We start from the raw sequence: 14,284 nt of genomic DNA on the forward strand, positions 1-14,284 counted from the left end.
ATTCTGCATGCATTCTGCTATTACTTTTAAATTTATGTGAACTGCAAACAATTTCAAAGAAAGCACTGAATTATTCCGCAAATTACTGCCTTGACAAATGTGCTTCATATGTAGGCAATGAGAATGTCTGTTTTTCCTGCTGCTGTAATTGAGTTTGCATGTGGATGTACAATGAAAACTTTTTGACAGTGACACTGATTACTTTGGGGGGTGCTTATAAAAACAGTGAACCAGAAACAGCCTAAATTGCTCCCAACGGTTTCAGATGACAGAGCACAGAATCATTATCACGTTGCAGGCCTGGCTGAATCATCTACAAATCATCTGAGACTAGTTTTTAGAGTGTCTGTTTTGAAAACTTTGTTTAAGGAATCATCTTCAAGGAATTTAAAACATTTTCATAATAGTAAATTATGGAAGAGTGTGTATGTTCACATACCTGCCCAGCAAGCATTTCATAGAGGAGAACCCCATACGACCACCAGTCTACTGCTTTACCGTATGGCTGATATGCTACAATCTGTTAAATTAACAGATAAACTAATAATTAAACAATGCATCAAATGCAGGATTGTATCATGCAACTTAAAGGACAAGTCCACCCTGAAACACATTAAATTAATTTGTATTAAAGAACATATTATGTCTTTAGCGATTCTATTGGTAATTTGCTGGTTGATGGTGTATTTTATTTACAACCACAATCCCAAAAAGTTGGGACACTGTGTAAAATGTAAATAAAAGTAAATTAAAACAGAATGCAATGATTTACAAATCTCATAAACCCATATGTTATTCACAATAGAACATAGAAAACATATCAAATGTTTAAACTGAGGAAATGTAACATTTTAAGAAAAAAAATAAGGTAATTCTGAATTTGATGACCGTACCACATCTCTAAAAAGTTGAGACGGTGGCAACAGAAGGCTGGAAAAGTAAGTGTTACTAAAAAGAAACAGTTGGAGGTTAATTGGCAACAGGTCAGTAACACGATTGAGTATAAAAAGAGTATCTTAGAGAGGCAGAGTCTTTCAGAAGTAAAGATGGGCAATTGGTGAGGTTCACCAATCTGTGAAAAACTGCATCTACAATTTTGGAACAATTTCAGAATAATGTTCCTCAACGTAAACTCGCAAAGACTATGAATAGCTCATCATCTACAGTACATAATATCATCAAAAGAGTCTGAGAATCTGTAGAAATCTCTGTGCAAGGGACAAGGGTGAAAATCAATACTGCATACCCGTGATCTTCGGGCCCTCAGGCGGCACTGCATTAAAAATAGGCATGATTCTGTAATGGAAATAACTGCATGGGCTCAGAAACACCTCCAGAACTCATTGTCTGTGAACACAGTTCAATGTGCCATCCACAAATGCTGGTTAAAGCTCTATCATGCAAAGAAGAAGCCATATGTGAACATGATCCAGAAACGCCACCATCTTCTCTGGGCCAAAGCTCATTTAAAATGGACCGAGGCAAAGTGGAAAACTGTTCAGTGGTCAGACGAATCGAAATTTTAAATTCTTTTTGGAAAGCATGGACGCCACGTCCTCTAAACTAAAGAGGACTAAAAAGGAGCGGGACCATCCAGCTTTTTATCAGCGCTCAGTCCAAAAGCCTGCATGTCTGATGGTATGGGGGTGTATTAGTGCCTATCAAATGGGCAGCTTTTGCATCTGGAAAGGCACCATCAATGCTGAAAGGTATATACAGGTTTTAGAGCAACATATGCTTCCATCCAGATTCCATCCCATCTTTACTTCTGAAAGACTTTGCCTCTCTAAGATATTCTTTTTATACCCAATCATGTTACTGACCTGTTGCAAATTAACCTAATTAGTTGCAAAATGTTCCTCCGGCTGTGTCTTTTTAGTAACATTTACTTTTCCAGCCTTTTGTTGCCCCTGTCCCAAATTTTGAGACATGTTGCGGTCATGAAATTCAAAATTACATTTTTTTCTTAAAATGGTACATTTCCTCAGTTTAAACATTTGATGCGTTTTTTATGTTCTATTGTGAATAACATATGGGTTTATGAGATTTGCAAATCAACTTTTCCCAATTTTTTTGGAATTGAGGTTGTATTCCAGTGAGAAGTTGATTGTCTGTCACTCTGCCACAGGAGGACATTGCTAGAACAGTTATGACATTTAATGTCAGAAGTTTTCAACCATCTTAAACATAAGTGATAACAGTCTAATTTGGTTGTTACCTCCTAAAAACCAAAGGTATACAGCTTCTTTTCTCACTCACCTTTTTCCAGCGACCTTCAAATCAAAGGATTTCAATGCATCCCTAGGATGCCCTTCAGACAACCATCTAGTCTGTTTGTAGCCTTGGCCAGGAGTAGATGTCATCAGGTGGCACCCAACTTTCAACAAGTGTTTTGACCTTTAACCATGACTTTCTCCAGCTGGTGGGTCAGCAGTGGTGGCCAAATCACTGCCCCTCTCCTGCTAGCTTCCAGTTCATCTGTTCACTTCTGTGCCAAAGCTAATAGAAGGCTCTTTCCACAGATTCTTCCAACCTCTAGGCTGCTGTTTGTCAGTCACAGCCTCTGAATCCCATCTTAGTCATCAGACTCCACATTGATTGTGCACTTTCCTCAGCCTGATTCCCAGACTCCTTGATTTCATGGGATTTAAGGTCATCCTGGCCCAATTGGCAATTTGGTCCAGTTGCTTCAGGATCCACCTTGTTGAACATGCATAGTAATGTCATCCATGAATCCCCTGATTGTTCGCTGAGGCAGTTTTTGGTCCTCTGTATTTTTTTTCTAGTTGCTGTAATAATCAGGTTCATTCCCATAAGGAACAATATGAGGGAAATTGTACATCCTGCTATGATACCTTTTTCCATGGACTGCCACTTTGTTGTCAAGTTAATGGTTCGGAAATGCAACCAAATGTGTTTGAAGTTACTGGTGCTCATGTTCAAGATGTGGTCTGGGATGTGGCAAGACACGCCCAAGGCCAACAGGGTCTTGTGTATCCGAACGAATTCATCAACTATCTTTGGGAAGGATGTTGTGACCCCACCACCACCACCTGCCTCAGTGAAAAGGTGGTTCTTGCCTGCTGCAGGGGTTTTAATGTGCTCTGTTAGGTCAGTGCCAAAAACAGCACAGAACTACTTTTCCCATCAGCCCCTGCACTTCACATTTATCACATGCACCTGAGTCAAGCTGTAATCTAATGAGCACTGGTATTTAAGTTCTCTCTTTGGTAGCACTTGTTATCTAGCTTTTCTCACCTTTACTTCATGTTTTATGTATGTTTCCATGTTTAGCAAGGTATTGCTCATGTTCTAGTGTTTAGTTCCATGTGTTTCACAAATTAAATGTTTATCTGCCTCTGACTCAAAATTCTGACAGACTCTAACAACTGGATTTAATTCCCTTCATCTCCATCCCCCATACGTTATCTTGATAAGTTGTAACTGAGGGTTGATAGATTATCCAATTTTTCTACCATTACTACTAGAGTTGCCTCGAGGATTGAATCCAGATCCTCCTCAAATCTGTACCACTTGTTGATGTTGTTCAATTTGGGCCAATGGATTCTTTCCCTAGTAGATTGGGATGGGTTTTCTTGGGTGACGGTGATCTGGTCCTCCATGTAGTTTAAGGAGGAAGTAGGTGCAGAGAGATCCCCAGTAGTGTGGTGTGCTTCCTGTCTGGAGTTCTCCTGTATCTCACCAGCCTCTGTATCTGTGAACTGCACCTGCTTCTGTTTTCTTCCACATTTGGACCTTGCCTGGTGTATCTGTAGCTCCTTTGCATTCTTGTGGATTTTAATAAGAAATTCAAAGTAGAAATAGTGGTGACAAAGACATGTATCCTTTTGCACAGTTGAAAATCATATATTGATTATAAATACTGATATACTGATTATAAATACTGTCATTCAGGGTGGATTTTTCCCTTAAGGTTATAAGAAACTTCAATATGAGTATGAAGGTGATAAGCCTTAATGTTTTTAAATGTTTACAACAAAGATTATATTATCTTTTTTAATAAGGAGTAACAAAGAATACAACGAATTATTCCTGGGTGACTCCATCAGAGTAGATACACTGCTGTCTTGAGTCTATGAAAAAATGATCATAAAGAAACTAAATGAGCATAGTTAATGAAAAGGCAAGTTTAAGTGTGCAATTTAGAGGCTAATATATGTACACTGTGTGTGTGTGTGTGTGTGTGTGTGTGAGCATGAGTAAGAGATTAATTTCCTCACTACCATGACAGTCAATAACAGTGATTTTAACTGCTCAATTAAAGGGGAATTTGAGCAAAAGTGTTTTGTGCCATGCAAAGTATTACTGTGAATGTATTAATGTATAACTTGTTTGCATCCCATGTGATCTGAAGGGTTTAGTCCCCATAGGGACAGAGATGTTGGAATTGCACTATATGGCCAAAAGTTTGTGGACAACTGATGATCATACCAAAATGTTGGCCTTCCCAAAACTATTGCAACAAAGTTGGAAGCGCACAGTTGTATATGAAGTCTTTGTACGCTGTAGCATTTCCCTTCACTGGAATTAAGGATTTCAGACATGTCTCAGCATGACAATGCCTCTGTATACAAAGCTAGGTCCATAAAGACATGGTTTGCCAAGTGTGGAGTGAAAGAAATCAAGTGACCTGCACAAACCCTGACCTCAACCCCACTGAACACCTTTGGGATGAATTGGAATACCGACTACACTTCCCACATTATTGCTCGTCCTCACTAATGCTCTTGTGGCTAAATGGGGAAATCCTCACATCCACACTCCAAAATCTAATGGAAAACATTCCCAGAAGAGTGGAGGTTAGTATAACTGCAAACAGGGACTAAATCTGAAATGGGATTTTCAAAAAACACATATGGGTGTGAAGGTCAGGTGTCAATATACTTTAAGTCATATAGTGTACAGTGCTGTAAACAAGTATTTGCCCCATCCTGATTTCTTCTATATACTAAATTGTTTCAGAAATGAAAACAAAATCTAAAATAAAACAAAGGCAATCTGAGTAAACACGAAATACAGTTTTTAAATAATAATGTTATTTACTGAAGCAAAAAAGTTATCCAATACCATCTGGGCCTTTGTGAAAATGTATTTGCTCCCATAGTCACTAATTCCCCAAATCTATGAAACTGCATTCATAATGGGGTTCAGCTGGACTAGACACAACCAGGCTTACTGAAAACCCAGTTTATTCAAATCAGTATTTAAATAGAACTTTTTCAACAGGATGAACTTGTTAAAAGGTCTTACCCAGTAACACACTATACCAAAATTGAAAGAAATTCCAGAAATGATGAGGAAGAAGGTGATTGAAATGAATCTTTCTGGGTAGGGTTACAAAGCTATTTCAAAGGCTCTGGAACTCCAAAGAACCACAGTGAGAGCCATTGTCTCCATATGGAAAAACACAGTAGTGAACCTTCCCAGAAGTGGCCAACCTTCCAAAATTCGTCCAAGAACACAGCAACTACTCATCCAGGAAGTCACAAAAGAGTCAATGACAACATTAATGGACCTACAGGCCTCTCTTGCATAAATAAAGGTCACTGTTCATGACTCCACTATCAGAAAGACACTGGGTAAAAATGGCATCCATGGAAGAATGGCGAGGTGAAAACCACTGCTGACCATTGGTTAAATTAAAAAAGCAAAATTAAAGTTTTGGAGTGGCCTAGTCAAAGTCCTGACTTGAACCAATTGAGCTTCTGTGGCAGGACCTTAAACAAGCAGTTCATGCTTGAAAACTCTTCAGCGTGGCTGAACTAAAGCAGTTCTGCAAAGAAGAGTGTGCCAAAATTCCACCACAGTGATGTGAGAGACTGATCTCCAGTTATCGGAAGCGTTTGGTTGAAGTTATTGCTGCTAAAGGTGGCACAACTAGATTTTAAATTTAAGGGGGCAATTCGTTTTTCACATGGGTGATAGATGTTGGATAACCTTTTTTGCTTCCATAAAAATAAATAAATAAAAACGGTATTGTGTGTTTACTCAGGTTTTATGTTGTATTTTGTTTGAAGATCTAAAATGATTTAGTATGAGATACACACAAAAACAGAAGAATTCATATACTTTTTCACAGCACTGTATATTTCAGAATCTGGAATTCATATATATAAATGATACATTGGTTTATTAATCAGTCTGAGTAAGTTTTGTCAGTAAGTTTTGCACCTTGACATTACAAGGTGTTAACTTTGTTAACTTCTCTAACAGCTCTCTAGCTAAATGTGCTAATAATTTTTACTGGCTAGGTGGTTTAGCAGGTACATTCTAACAACATTGTTTAATGGTGGTACAGTGGGTAGCGTTACTGTCCTCATGGTCCCTAGTTTTGCATGCTCTCCCTGCATCTGTGTGTCTGTCCTCTCACCTCCCAAAACCAGACCCAATGGTAGCAAGGTAGCTGGTTAACTTTAGCTAGCTAGTTAAAGCCTAAGGCCTCTCATCATACTCTTGGCCCAGAGTGATGTGAGTTTACTTACTGCCCACAGTAAAGTGTATGGCTCTAAGGCAAATATCAGTAAGCTAGCTGGCTATCCTTAGCTAATTAGTGTGAAGAGCACATGTCTGAATTTCCTACCTGATTTGTGTTCTCTATATTTTTTTGTTATATAATTAACATATTTTGTTACCAAAAATGATTTGTGTTCCTTGGCCTGTGTTTTAGGCATTTAACCAACATTAGCTCTCTCCATTGAAGCAGAACTTCAAAACAAGGTTGGAGCATGTGAACATATGAAGGATTTGAGTGACTGTAAGCATAAAAAATTTCCACCCAATCTAACTAGACCAGATTTGACTGTGATTTACTACTACAGGGAGGCTCACAGACTCTTGGCAACACATTGTTTCTTCCCTGACTCAATAGTAATTTTTTCTTTAAAAGAATGTACACTCTGCAGATATTTAGTCTATGTATGTGGCTTTATGATGGCATATTTGCTACACATTTTGGGAACTTGTATGAGGCGGATTCTGCCAGAAAAATTATTTTTGTTATTTTTGATAGAACACACTCATCATGCATTAAAAATATTAAATTAGGGCTGGAGTCCCCTCTAATAATAACATGCTGATGCATGCAGGATTCATGTTCACTGTGTGTGCACCTGTACAAAATCACATTCCATGACATACATAGAATGAGAGAATAGTCACATTTACATACACAGGCACAAATGTACATGCACACACATGATTACTGATGGCTGAACATACAATTTGAATCAACGTGTTAAGTAATTTCAACTGAGAGGCACAGTGGAGGAGAAAGAGAACAAAGCAGAACACATACTGCATCTTGTATGAGCAGACAGGTGACTAGAGAAGGTAAGACAGTATGAGGTGATCAGAAATATCCCATTGTGATTATATTCTGACATTTTGAAATTATTTGACAAGGTATATAACTAAACACAGATAACATGAGGCTGGACTGTATGATATCAGAAAAATGCATGCATGTCTATTAAGGAATAATCTCTATGGTTTAAAATGCTTCATTTGATTGGATAGTGTTATAATTAGAAATGGATGATTTTACTTCACCATTGCACCAGATGTCCTAAATATGAACACTATAATTAAAGCCTCTCCTGATTAATATAATTACAGATACGAATTTTGTAATAATATGATGCGAGTGTGTGTATACTGTAAGTGAGCTATGGTAAGGTAATCAACGAACCTCAGGAGCAATGTAGTCCGGAGTGCCACAGAATGTCCGTGTGGTGTCTCCCTCCATCATACCTTCCCTGCACATCCCAAAATCAGCGATCTTTATGTGGCCCTCACTGTCTAACAGCACATTATCCAGTTTGAGATCTCTAATAGGGGACAGAGAGAAAGAGGGAGAGATGGAAAAAGCAAACACTTCCTTGTAAGGGCCCGTTATATTTGGCTGCACGGTATATGAAGAGTTAATAGGTTTTCCTGTCCTGTCAGCAGTACCTATAGATGATGCCTTTGCTGTGCAGGAAGAAGAGGCCCACAGCTATCTCTGCTGCATAGAATCTGCCAAAGGAATATTATTCACTCATGTCAACATGTTCAGCTAGAAAGAGAAGATAAATTCTGGGAAAAGGTGCGATACTTACGCAGCATGTGGCTCTTTAAATTTTCCAACAATCTGAATATGGAACATGAGATCTCCACCATTCACATATTCCATTACATAGTACAGACGATCCTGCAGCAGGAAAAATAATAATACTATACAGAGAAACATATTCTAAAAATCTTCCAAAATTAAATCACTGTTACCTGTAAATGATGGACAAATATTTAGGAATAAATACGCACACAATCAAGTAATTTGGATGTGGTAAATGTATTACATCAAGAAAGCTTACATAATTATAAATATTAATAATTAACTAATATTACATAATTATGCCCTGTCAATTTAAATCCCTTACACACAGACATCTCCCCCATACACTAGCACATTATGTAATCCCCCTTAGGCAAAATTTTAAAAAGCAAGCTGTTCTCATTAAGTAACCCCTTCCCTCAAGACTATTAATGTCCTTGCTAAAGAGCATGAGGGCTAATTAATTAATTTAATAATTGAGGCTCAGATTTAGGCCAGCACACTCTTCCTTGTTAACTAAGTGAAAATTTTACATTACTATAACACAAAATCAGATTAGAAGTGCTATGCTGACATCACTTGGTCTAAGATGACCAATAAGCTGCCTGCAGTGATAGAAGGGGCATTTGGGTCAGGATAAGGGCTGTTATGTGAAGGAGGATGGCCTGGAGCAAAAACACTGAAGCTGTTCCATCGGGAAAGATGGGACAATGAAAAAAAGGAATAATTCTGGTATATGGGGCATATCTTAGATGTGTGCACATACAGCATACATTCTCTCTATACACACACATACAGTACACACCTCAGTCTGGAAGGCGCAAAAGAGAGATGTGAGGAAGTGTGGACGGCCACTCAATCCCAGAACTCTCCGCTCCACCATTGCGCTCTCTGTGTCCTCATCCTGAAACAGCACATCTTTCTTCAGCACCTTCACCGCAAACAAGCGGTCACTCCCTCTTTCCTCGGCCAGCATCACCTGCAGAAAATACAGACAAAATACACATTCCTTCATAGTACATTTTTATACTACATTCTCTAAAGCAGAAGGTTGTGTTTTGATATTTGCCTCCTGTTTAAGACAGTCTTGATTAAGACATCACCATGATACTGACTGGCATAAAGCAGTTACTGAATATCAATGAATAAATGATTAAAACATTGCATTATTATTTATTATTCATTATTGTTCATGTGCTAATGAATCTGTAACTTTTAATAATGCTGTTGACATTTTCATACAATCCTCATTATATAATCATATAACCCTTAACACATGAGAGAAAAGCAATTTTAGTGAAGCAATCAGAACTCAATCCTGCAGAATCTAATATTTAATTTCATGGCCTTCTCATATCCTCTCTGATTTCCCCCTCATTCTCATTTCCATGTCATTTCTCTCCTCCCACTCATTCCTACCCCAAGCAACATCGCCTGGTGCTGAATAAAAAAAAATGCAGTGTTTCTGTGAGTCTAGCTGAACACAAATGAACACTGTAGGAGTTTTAATTTAACATGAATGTTTTTCTCTCCTTCACCTGCTTATTGTCTGCATCCTGTATCTCTCCTGTCCCTCTCTACTGAGCATAACCCTGGACTTTTATATAAGCACTACTGTTGTGCAAAGACATTGTGACACTCATACAAGCAGACCAGAGCATTTATAGTAGTGATGATATGCAAATATCATCACAGCAGCCATATATCATATCGCAGCTTTATGGGCAGTGGGTAGCAGTTAAGTGTCTTACACTAATGGCTAGAATTTTGAGTTCTTATTCTAGGACTAAGCCTAATCCTATCAAAAGTACTTCACACGGCAGCATATTATGGCCATAGATTTTGGTGCAGCAGGATGACATTAATAAAGGCATAGCTTCAAATTCAATTATGTCTCTCTTAAGTCTCTCAAGCTTGACTTGATTTTTAGACTAGCACCCTAATAGGCAATATCCTGTCATCCAGCATACATTCCATCAGTTTATTTTGAGCACTTTTAGACATACCTTTTCTCGATACAGCAGGTGTGTTTCCACTGTCACAGTGTACAAAACACACACAAGAGCCAATGTCGTTAACCAGAGTTGGCAGGTTTCAGCAAAATATCCAGCTGAACTACATCCCAAAATCCACACAAAAGACCCGAAACTAGCCCAAAAAATTCAGCACTGGATAAAAGAGAATGATTTTTCTTCTTTTTCTCAGCCTATGCATGAGGAAACAAGGTTGCCATGGTGCACATGGATTTCTTATGTACAGACATTACAGACTCCATAACCCTCTTTTCTTTGCAAGATACAATAGAAATACTTCTGTACATTATAGATCATAGATACATTGTTTGCACTTACACTTTGCCTTTGTTTGCGAAAGTTTATTAGATTTAAGATCTCGGTATCACTGACTAAATCCTTAACTGCTATGATAAATGACTGCCGCCTCCTTTATAATTTATGTCAGATAAGTGTTTGCCAAATGAATACATGTAAATGTAAATCATTATATGTTAATGGGAGGGGTTCTGTTATATGATGCCTTTTTATATGATGTATGTTGTATAAGCACAGGCTAATTTGTCTTGATTTCCTCTCTGGAGACAAAATCATGCATCGAAAGTAGTGACATATTCTACTAGATATTTTGGATGATGTCTGAGCTTTGGGGATTCAACTGTTATGTGAAAATTTCTGAACGTTTTTATATATGTGTCTAATTCTGAAATAGTATGTTAAAGAATGTTCAAATATGTGTTTTATAACATTTAAAAGTGTTTGTAGTAATCATCCTATAATTTCAGATATACTTTAAAGACTATGATTACAATACTCCCATGCAATCCTACAGCACACAGAATGTTTACCAGACTGCCATCACCACAGCATTCAATCCAGAACCAGCAGGCTGAAGAACAGTTTCTACCTGCAGGCCATCAGGATCCTGAATAAACTGTAATCCAGTCATTACTTCTTCTTCCACTATTTCACGCATGCCTCCACTATCTCCCACACACTGGTCACCTCACTGGTCGCTCATAGACATCTCTTCACATGTTTCTGTCACTTTTGGACATTGTGCAGTATTTCTAAGGGCACTATTACCACTTCACTGGTGCTAAGAACTAAGTCCTGTCTGCACAATAAATTGATATATTGATTATATTTATTACACACCACACAAACTACTACATCTAATTGAATCCTAATTTTTAAAAAACATGTTTATACTACTTAGTACTGCTGCTTGATCTGCTTTTTATACTCTCCTCTGTCTATAGATGACTGCCCAGACACTACACCTGCACACAGCTACTTTTTTATTTTTTATTTTTATTAATTTTACTACCTTTTGCATTCTTGTTCACATACGGTGACTGCACATATTTCAGTGTTACAGTTAGGATCTGCACTTTACTTACACACTACCTAGGCATACATACACACATATAGTATTGTACAACTGTAAAGTACCTGAGCCGCAAAACAAGCATTTCAATGTACAGTTGTCACTGAGATTTCGTGCACATGACAAATAAATATGAAACTTCAAACAATAGCTCTTCTTAGTTTCTTTATTTCTGTCATACATCCAGTTTTCTAGGCCTGAAATGAGCTTCGTCCCCAGCTTGAACCGTGCAGTGTTTTCACTGCAGCAAACATAGAGCAAAGGGCTCTAAAATGACAAACATTTCCTTCAAGTAAATATACATTTTATATTAAAATCTTTCCCATGGCTGGCAATGTAATTATGTATATGCATAGGCTCAGATCTTTTGCTTTTGACTGAGTACATTGTGTTGTTTGTGTCTATGGTACCTTGCCAAAGCTGCCCTTGCCTAGCACCATAAGGAAGTTGAAGTCCTGTAGTCTAACTCGGCCCTTTCCCACTGGTAAGCTGGTGGGTGCAGGACTCACAACAGGTGGGGTGACAGCAGGCACAGGTGTAGGAACAGTAACCGGAGTAGGAAGAAGAGAGGGAGAGACAGCAGAGTCTGGCTCCTGTTGAGAACCCGACAAACATAGAAACAGAAAGAGACATTTATGTAAAGAGTTATGAATTAACAACCAAGGACATTTATCGCTCATGAGTGGAACTCTACTGCCCCCATGTGGACATGTTTAATAAAGGAAATCATTAATGTTTCATGATTCTCTACATCCTTGTTTCCACTGTCCTCAGGGAACCCTTTATAAATTTTATCCTGTCTAAAAATCAGGGTGTATATCACCAGGAATGAACTGTATTTAATTAGTAAGCTCTTGTGTTTTTATAGCTGGGGTTAAACAAAAATGTGGACCATCTGAGGGTTCCTGTGGACTGGATGTCAATGAAACCTGGAAAGAGACTGCAGTTGTGTATCAGGTACCTGTAGGTCTGGATCGGGTACAGGGATATTGTAGTACTCTCCCTCATCCTGGTTGAGCAGTTTAAACCAGCCACTAACAGGACGACGAAATATCTCACTCACTCCAAAGGAGAGAGCTCCCATGAAGTCGTTTCGAGATGTGCGATCCCAGTCCCATACCTCTATTGACAAGCGCCTATCCCACTGCCTGCCTCTCACTGAACTATAGCGACAGATAGATCAATATACAGAGAAAAGGAGATAGAAGAGTAAACATAGAAGTGGGGAACATGCAGTGTAAGAAAGAGAAAAGGCAGAATTACAAAATGTAACCAGAATATACATCAATACTGGATGTATATACAATCCAAATCAGGAAAAGTTTCGAATGCATTTTTTTTTTTAACAAACATGCACATGGACACACTCACAAGACAAAGCTTTCATTCCATACAGGGTTTAGAGTGGAACGAATAGTCTTGGTTTTTTGTTTACTGTGGCTCTTGGGATCTGGAATAAGTTTGAGCTTCACATAGGGGTCAGACAAGCCATTAGGGTCCATGGGAATCAGGTTCCGTGCTTCACGTACTACAAACACAGGAGACATTAAAACAAATTACAATGAACACAAATTAAGTGTCATTTTGTTGACCAGTGTATGGCGTGCTAATATTTCATATCACCTACTATATGCCTACTTTATATATCACCTTATATGACCTACTTCATTATTGGAAAACTGCAAATTTTAAATTTAAACTAAACTAATGGAAGCGTATGTGTGTTTGAATTATTACTCCTTAGTTTCAGAAGAAAAAAAACAATTCCTTGAGTTCACTTAACTGCTGAACTAAACACTCCCTTTTAAAGTTGATGGACATTTGTTTACATTCAATTAGTTAACCAATAGACAATAAAAAGCAGTATCTCAGAAACCTACTATCTTCATCAACACTGTAAGGGGTATGAATTATGAAGTATGGTTAGAATTTGAATGATGTTTATATTTGACTTTGTAAGACTTTTGTACTGTCAATCACAGACTTTTAACTTACAGCAATCTTCTTCAGCACCAGTTATATTCTGCTTTATTTAATCTATGCAGGACAGCTGGAAGGGAGATTAGGTGCTGACCGATAATAATGAATAATAAAAGAATGAATGCATGCACAATATTGCTGTGGGAAAGGAAATTAAAAAATATTTCAGAGTGAAAAGTAAAACAGAAACTAAAAACATAGAAATCTGAATACATTTTAAGGTATATATAAGGTAACTTAGTTAAAACGCTAAAATGAATGATATACTAGTAAAGAACTACACAAAAATGAATGCTTTGTGTGAATGTCAACATTGCTCTCTGCTGGTGAACAGATGAACTGTGACAAACAACCACTACTCTCATTTTTCTATTTTTCTATTTTTACTCACCCATGTGACTAACCCTAACCCTAATTCATGCCAATGTCCGAAATCCTCTAATCTCACCTGTAACTACATCATCTTCTTTTGCTCACACCTGTAACTGTAACACCTCCCATTTATTCTAACCTGTGACTGTAATCCTTGACCTTCATTCTTACATTTTCAATATGAAAATGACATTTTCAGGTTACCATTATGCAGTTTAAGCCCTTTCATTTAATATAACCTGTGTCTATAAAGCCTAAGATGGTCCAAGCTGAAGATGGATTCACATATGAGCAGAAAACTTTTGGCCAGCTAAAGGACTGTTGAACAATGGTGGCAGTAAATGAAGGGACGCCCATATCTCTCAGGCCTCTGACAACACATTCTCTCCTCATCCAGGCATCTTCCGTTATTATCAT

General features: G+C 37.9%; 1 protein-coding gene across 1 annotated transcript in view; it reads right to left on the bottom strand.

Annotated features, from left to right (window-relative positions):
- Window positions 1-14,284, bottom strand: part of prkcg (protein kinase C, gamma) — a 45,359-nt gene that overhangs the window by 5,476 nt on the left and 25,599 nt on the right. Inside the window, exons 7-14 of the mRNA XM_053626078.1 lie at window positions 12,887-13,043; window positions 12,477-12,678; window positions 11,926-12,108; window positions 8,919-9,092; window positions 8,118-8,209; window positions 7,972-8,034; window positions 7,709-7,847; window positions 440-520 (exon numbers count right to left, since the gene is read on the bottom strand). Of these exons, the coding sequence (XP_053482053.1) occupies window positions 440-520; window positions 7,709-7,847; window positions 7,972-8,034; window positions 8,118-8,209; window positions 8,919-9,092; window positions 11,926-12,108; window positions 12,477-12,678; window positions 12,887-13,043 (1,091 nt within the window). The remainder of the gene's footprint in view (window positions 1-439; window positions 521-7,708; window positions 7,848-7,971; window positions 8,035-8,117; window positions 8,210-8,918; window positions 9,093-11,925; window positions 12,109-12,476; window positions 12,679-12,886; window positions 13,044-14,284) is intronic.

Source organism: Ictalurus furcatus, chromosome 1 (genome assembly GCF_023375685.1).
Source record: "Ictalurus furcatus strain D&B chromosome 1, Billie_1.0, whole genome shotgun sequence".
Classification (NCBI taxonomy): domain Eukaryota; kingdom Metazoa; phylum Chordata; class Actinopteri; order Siluriformes; family Ictaluridae; genus Ictalurus; species Ictalurus furcatus.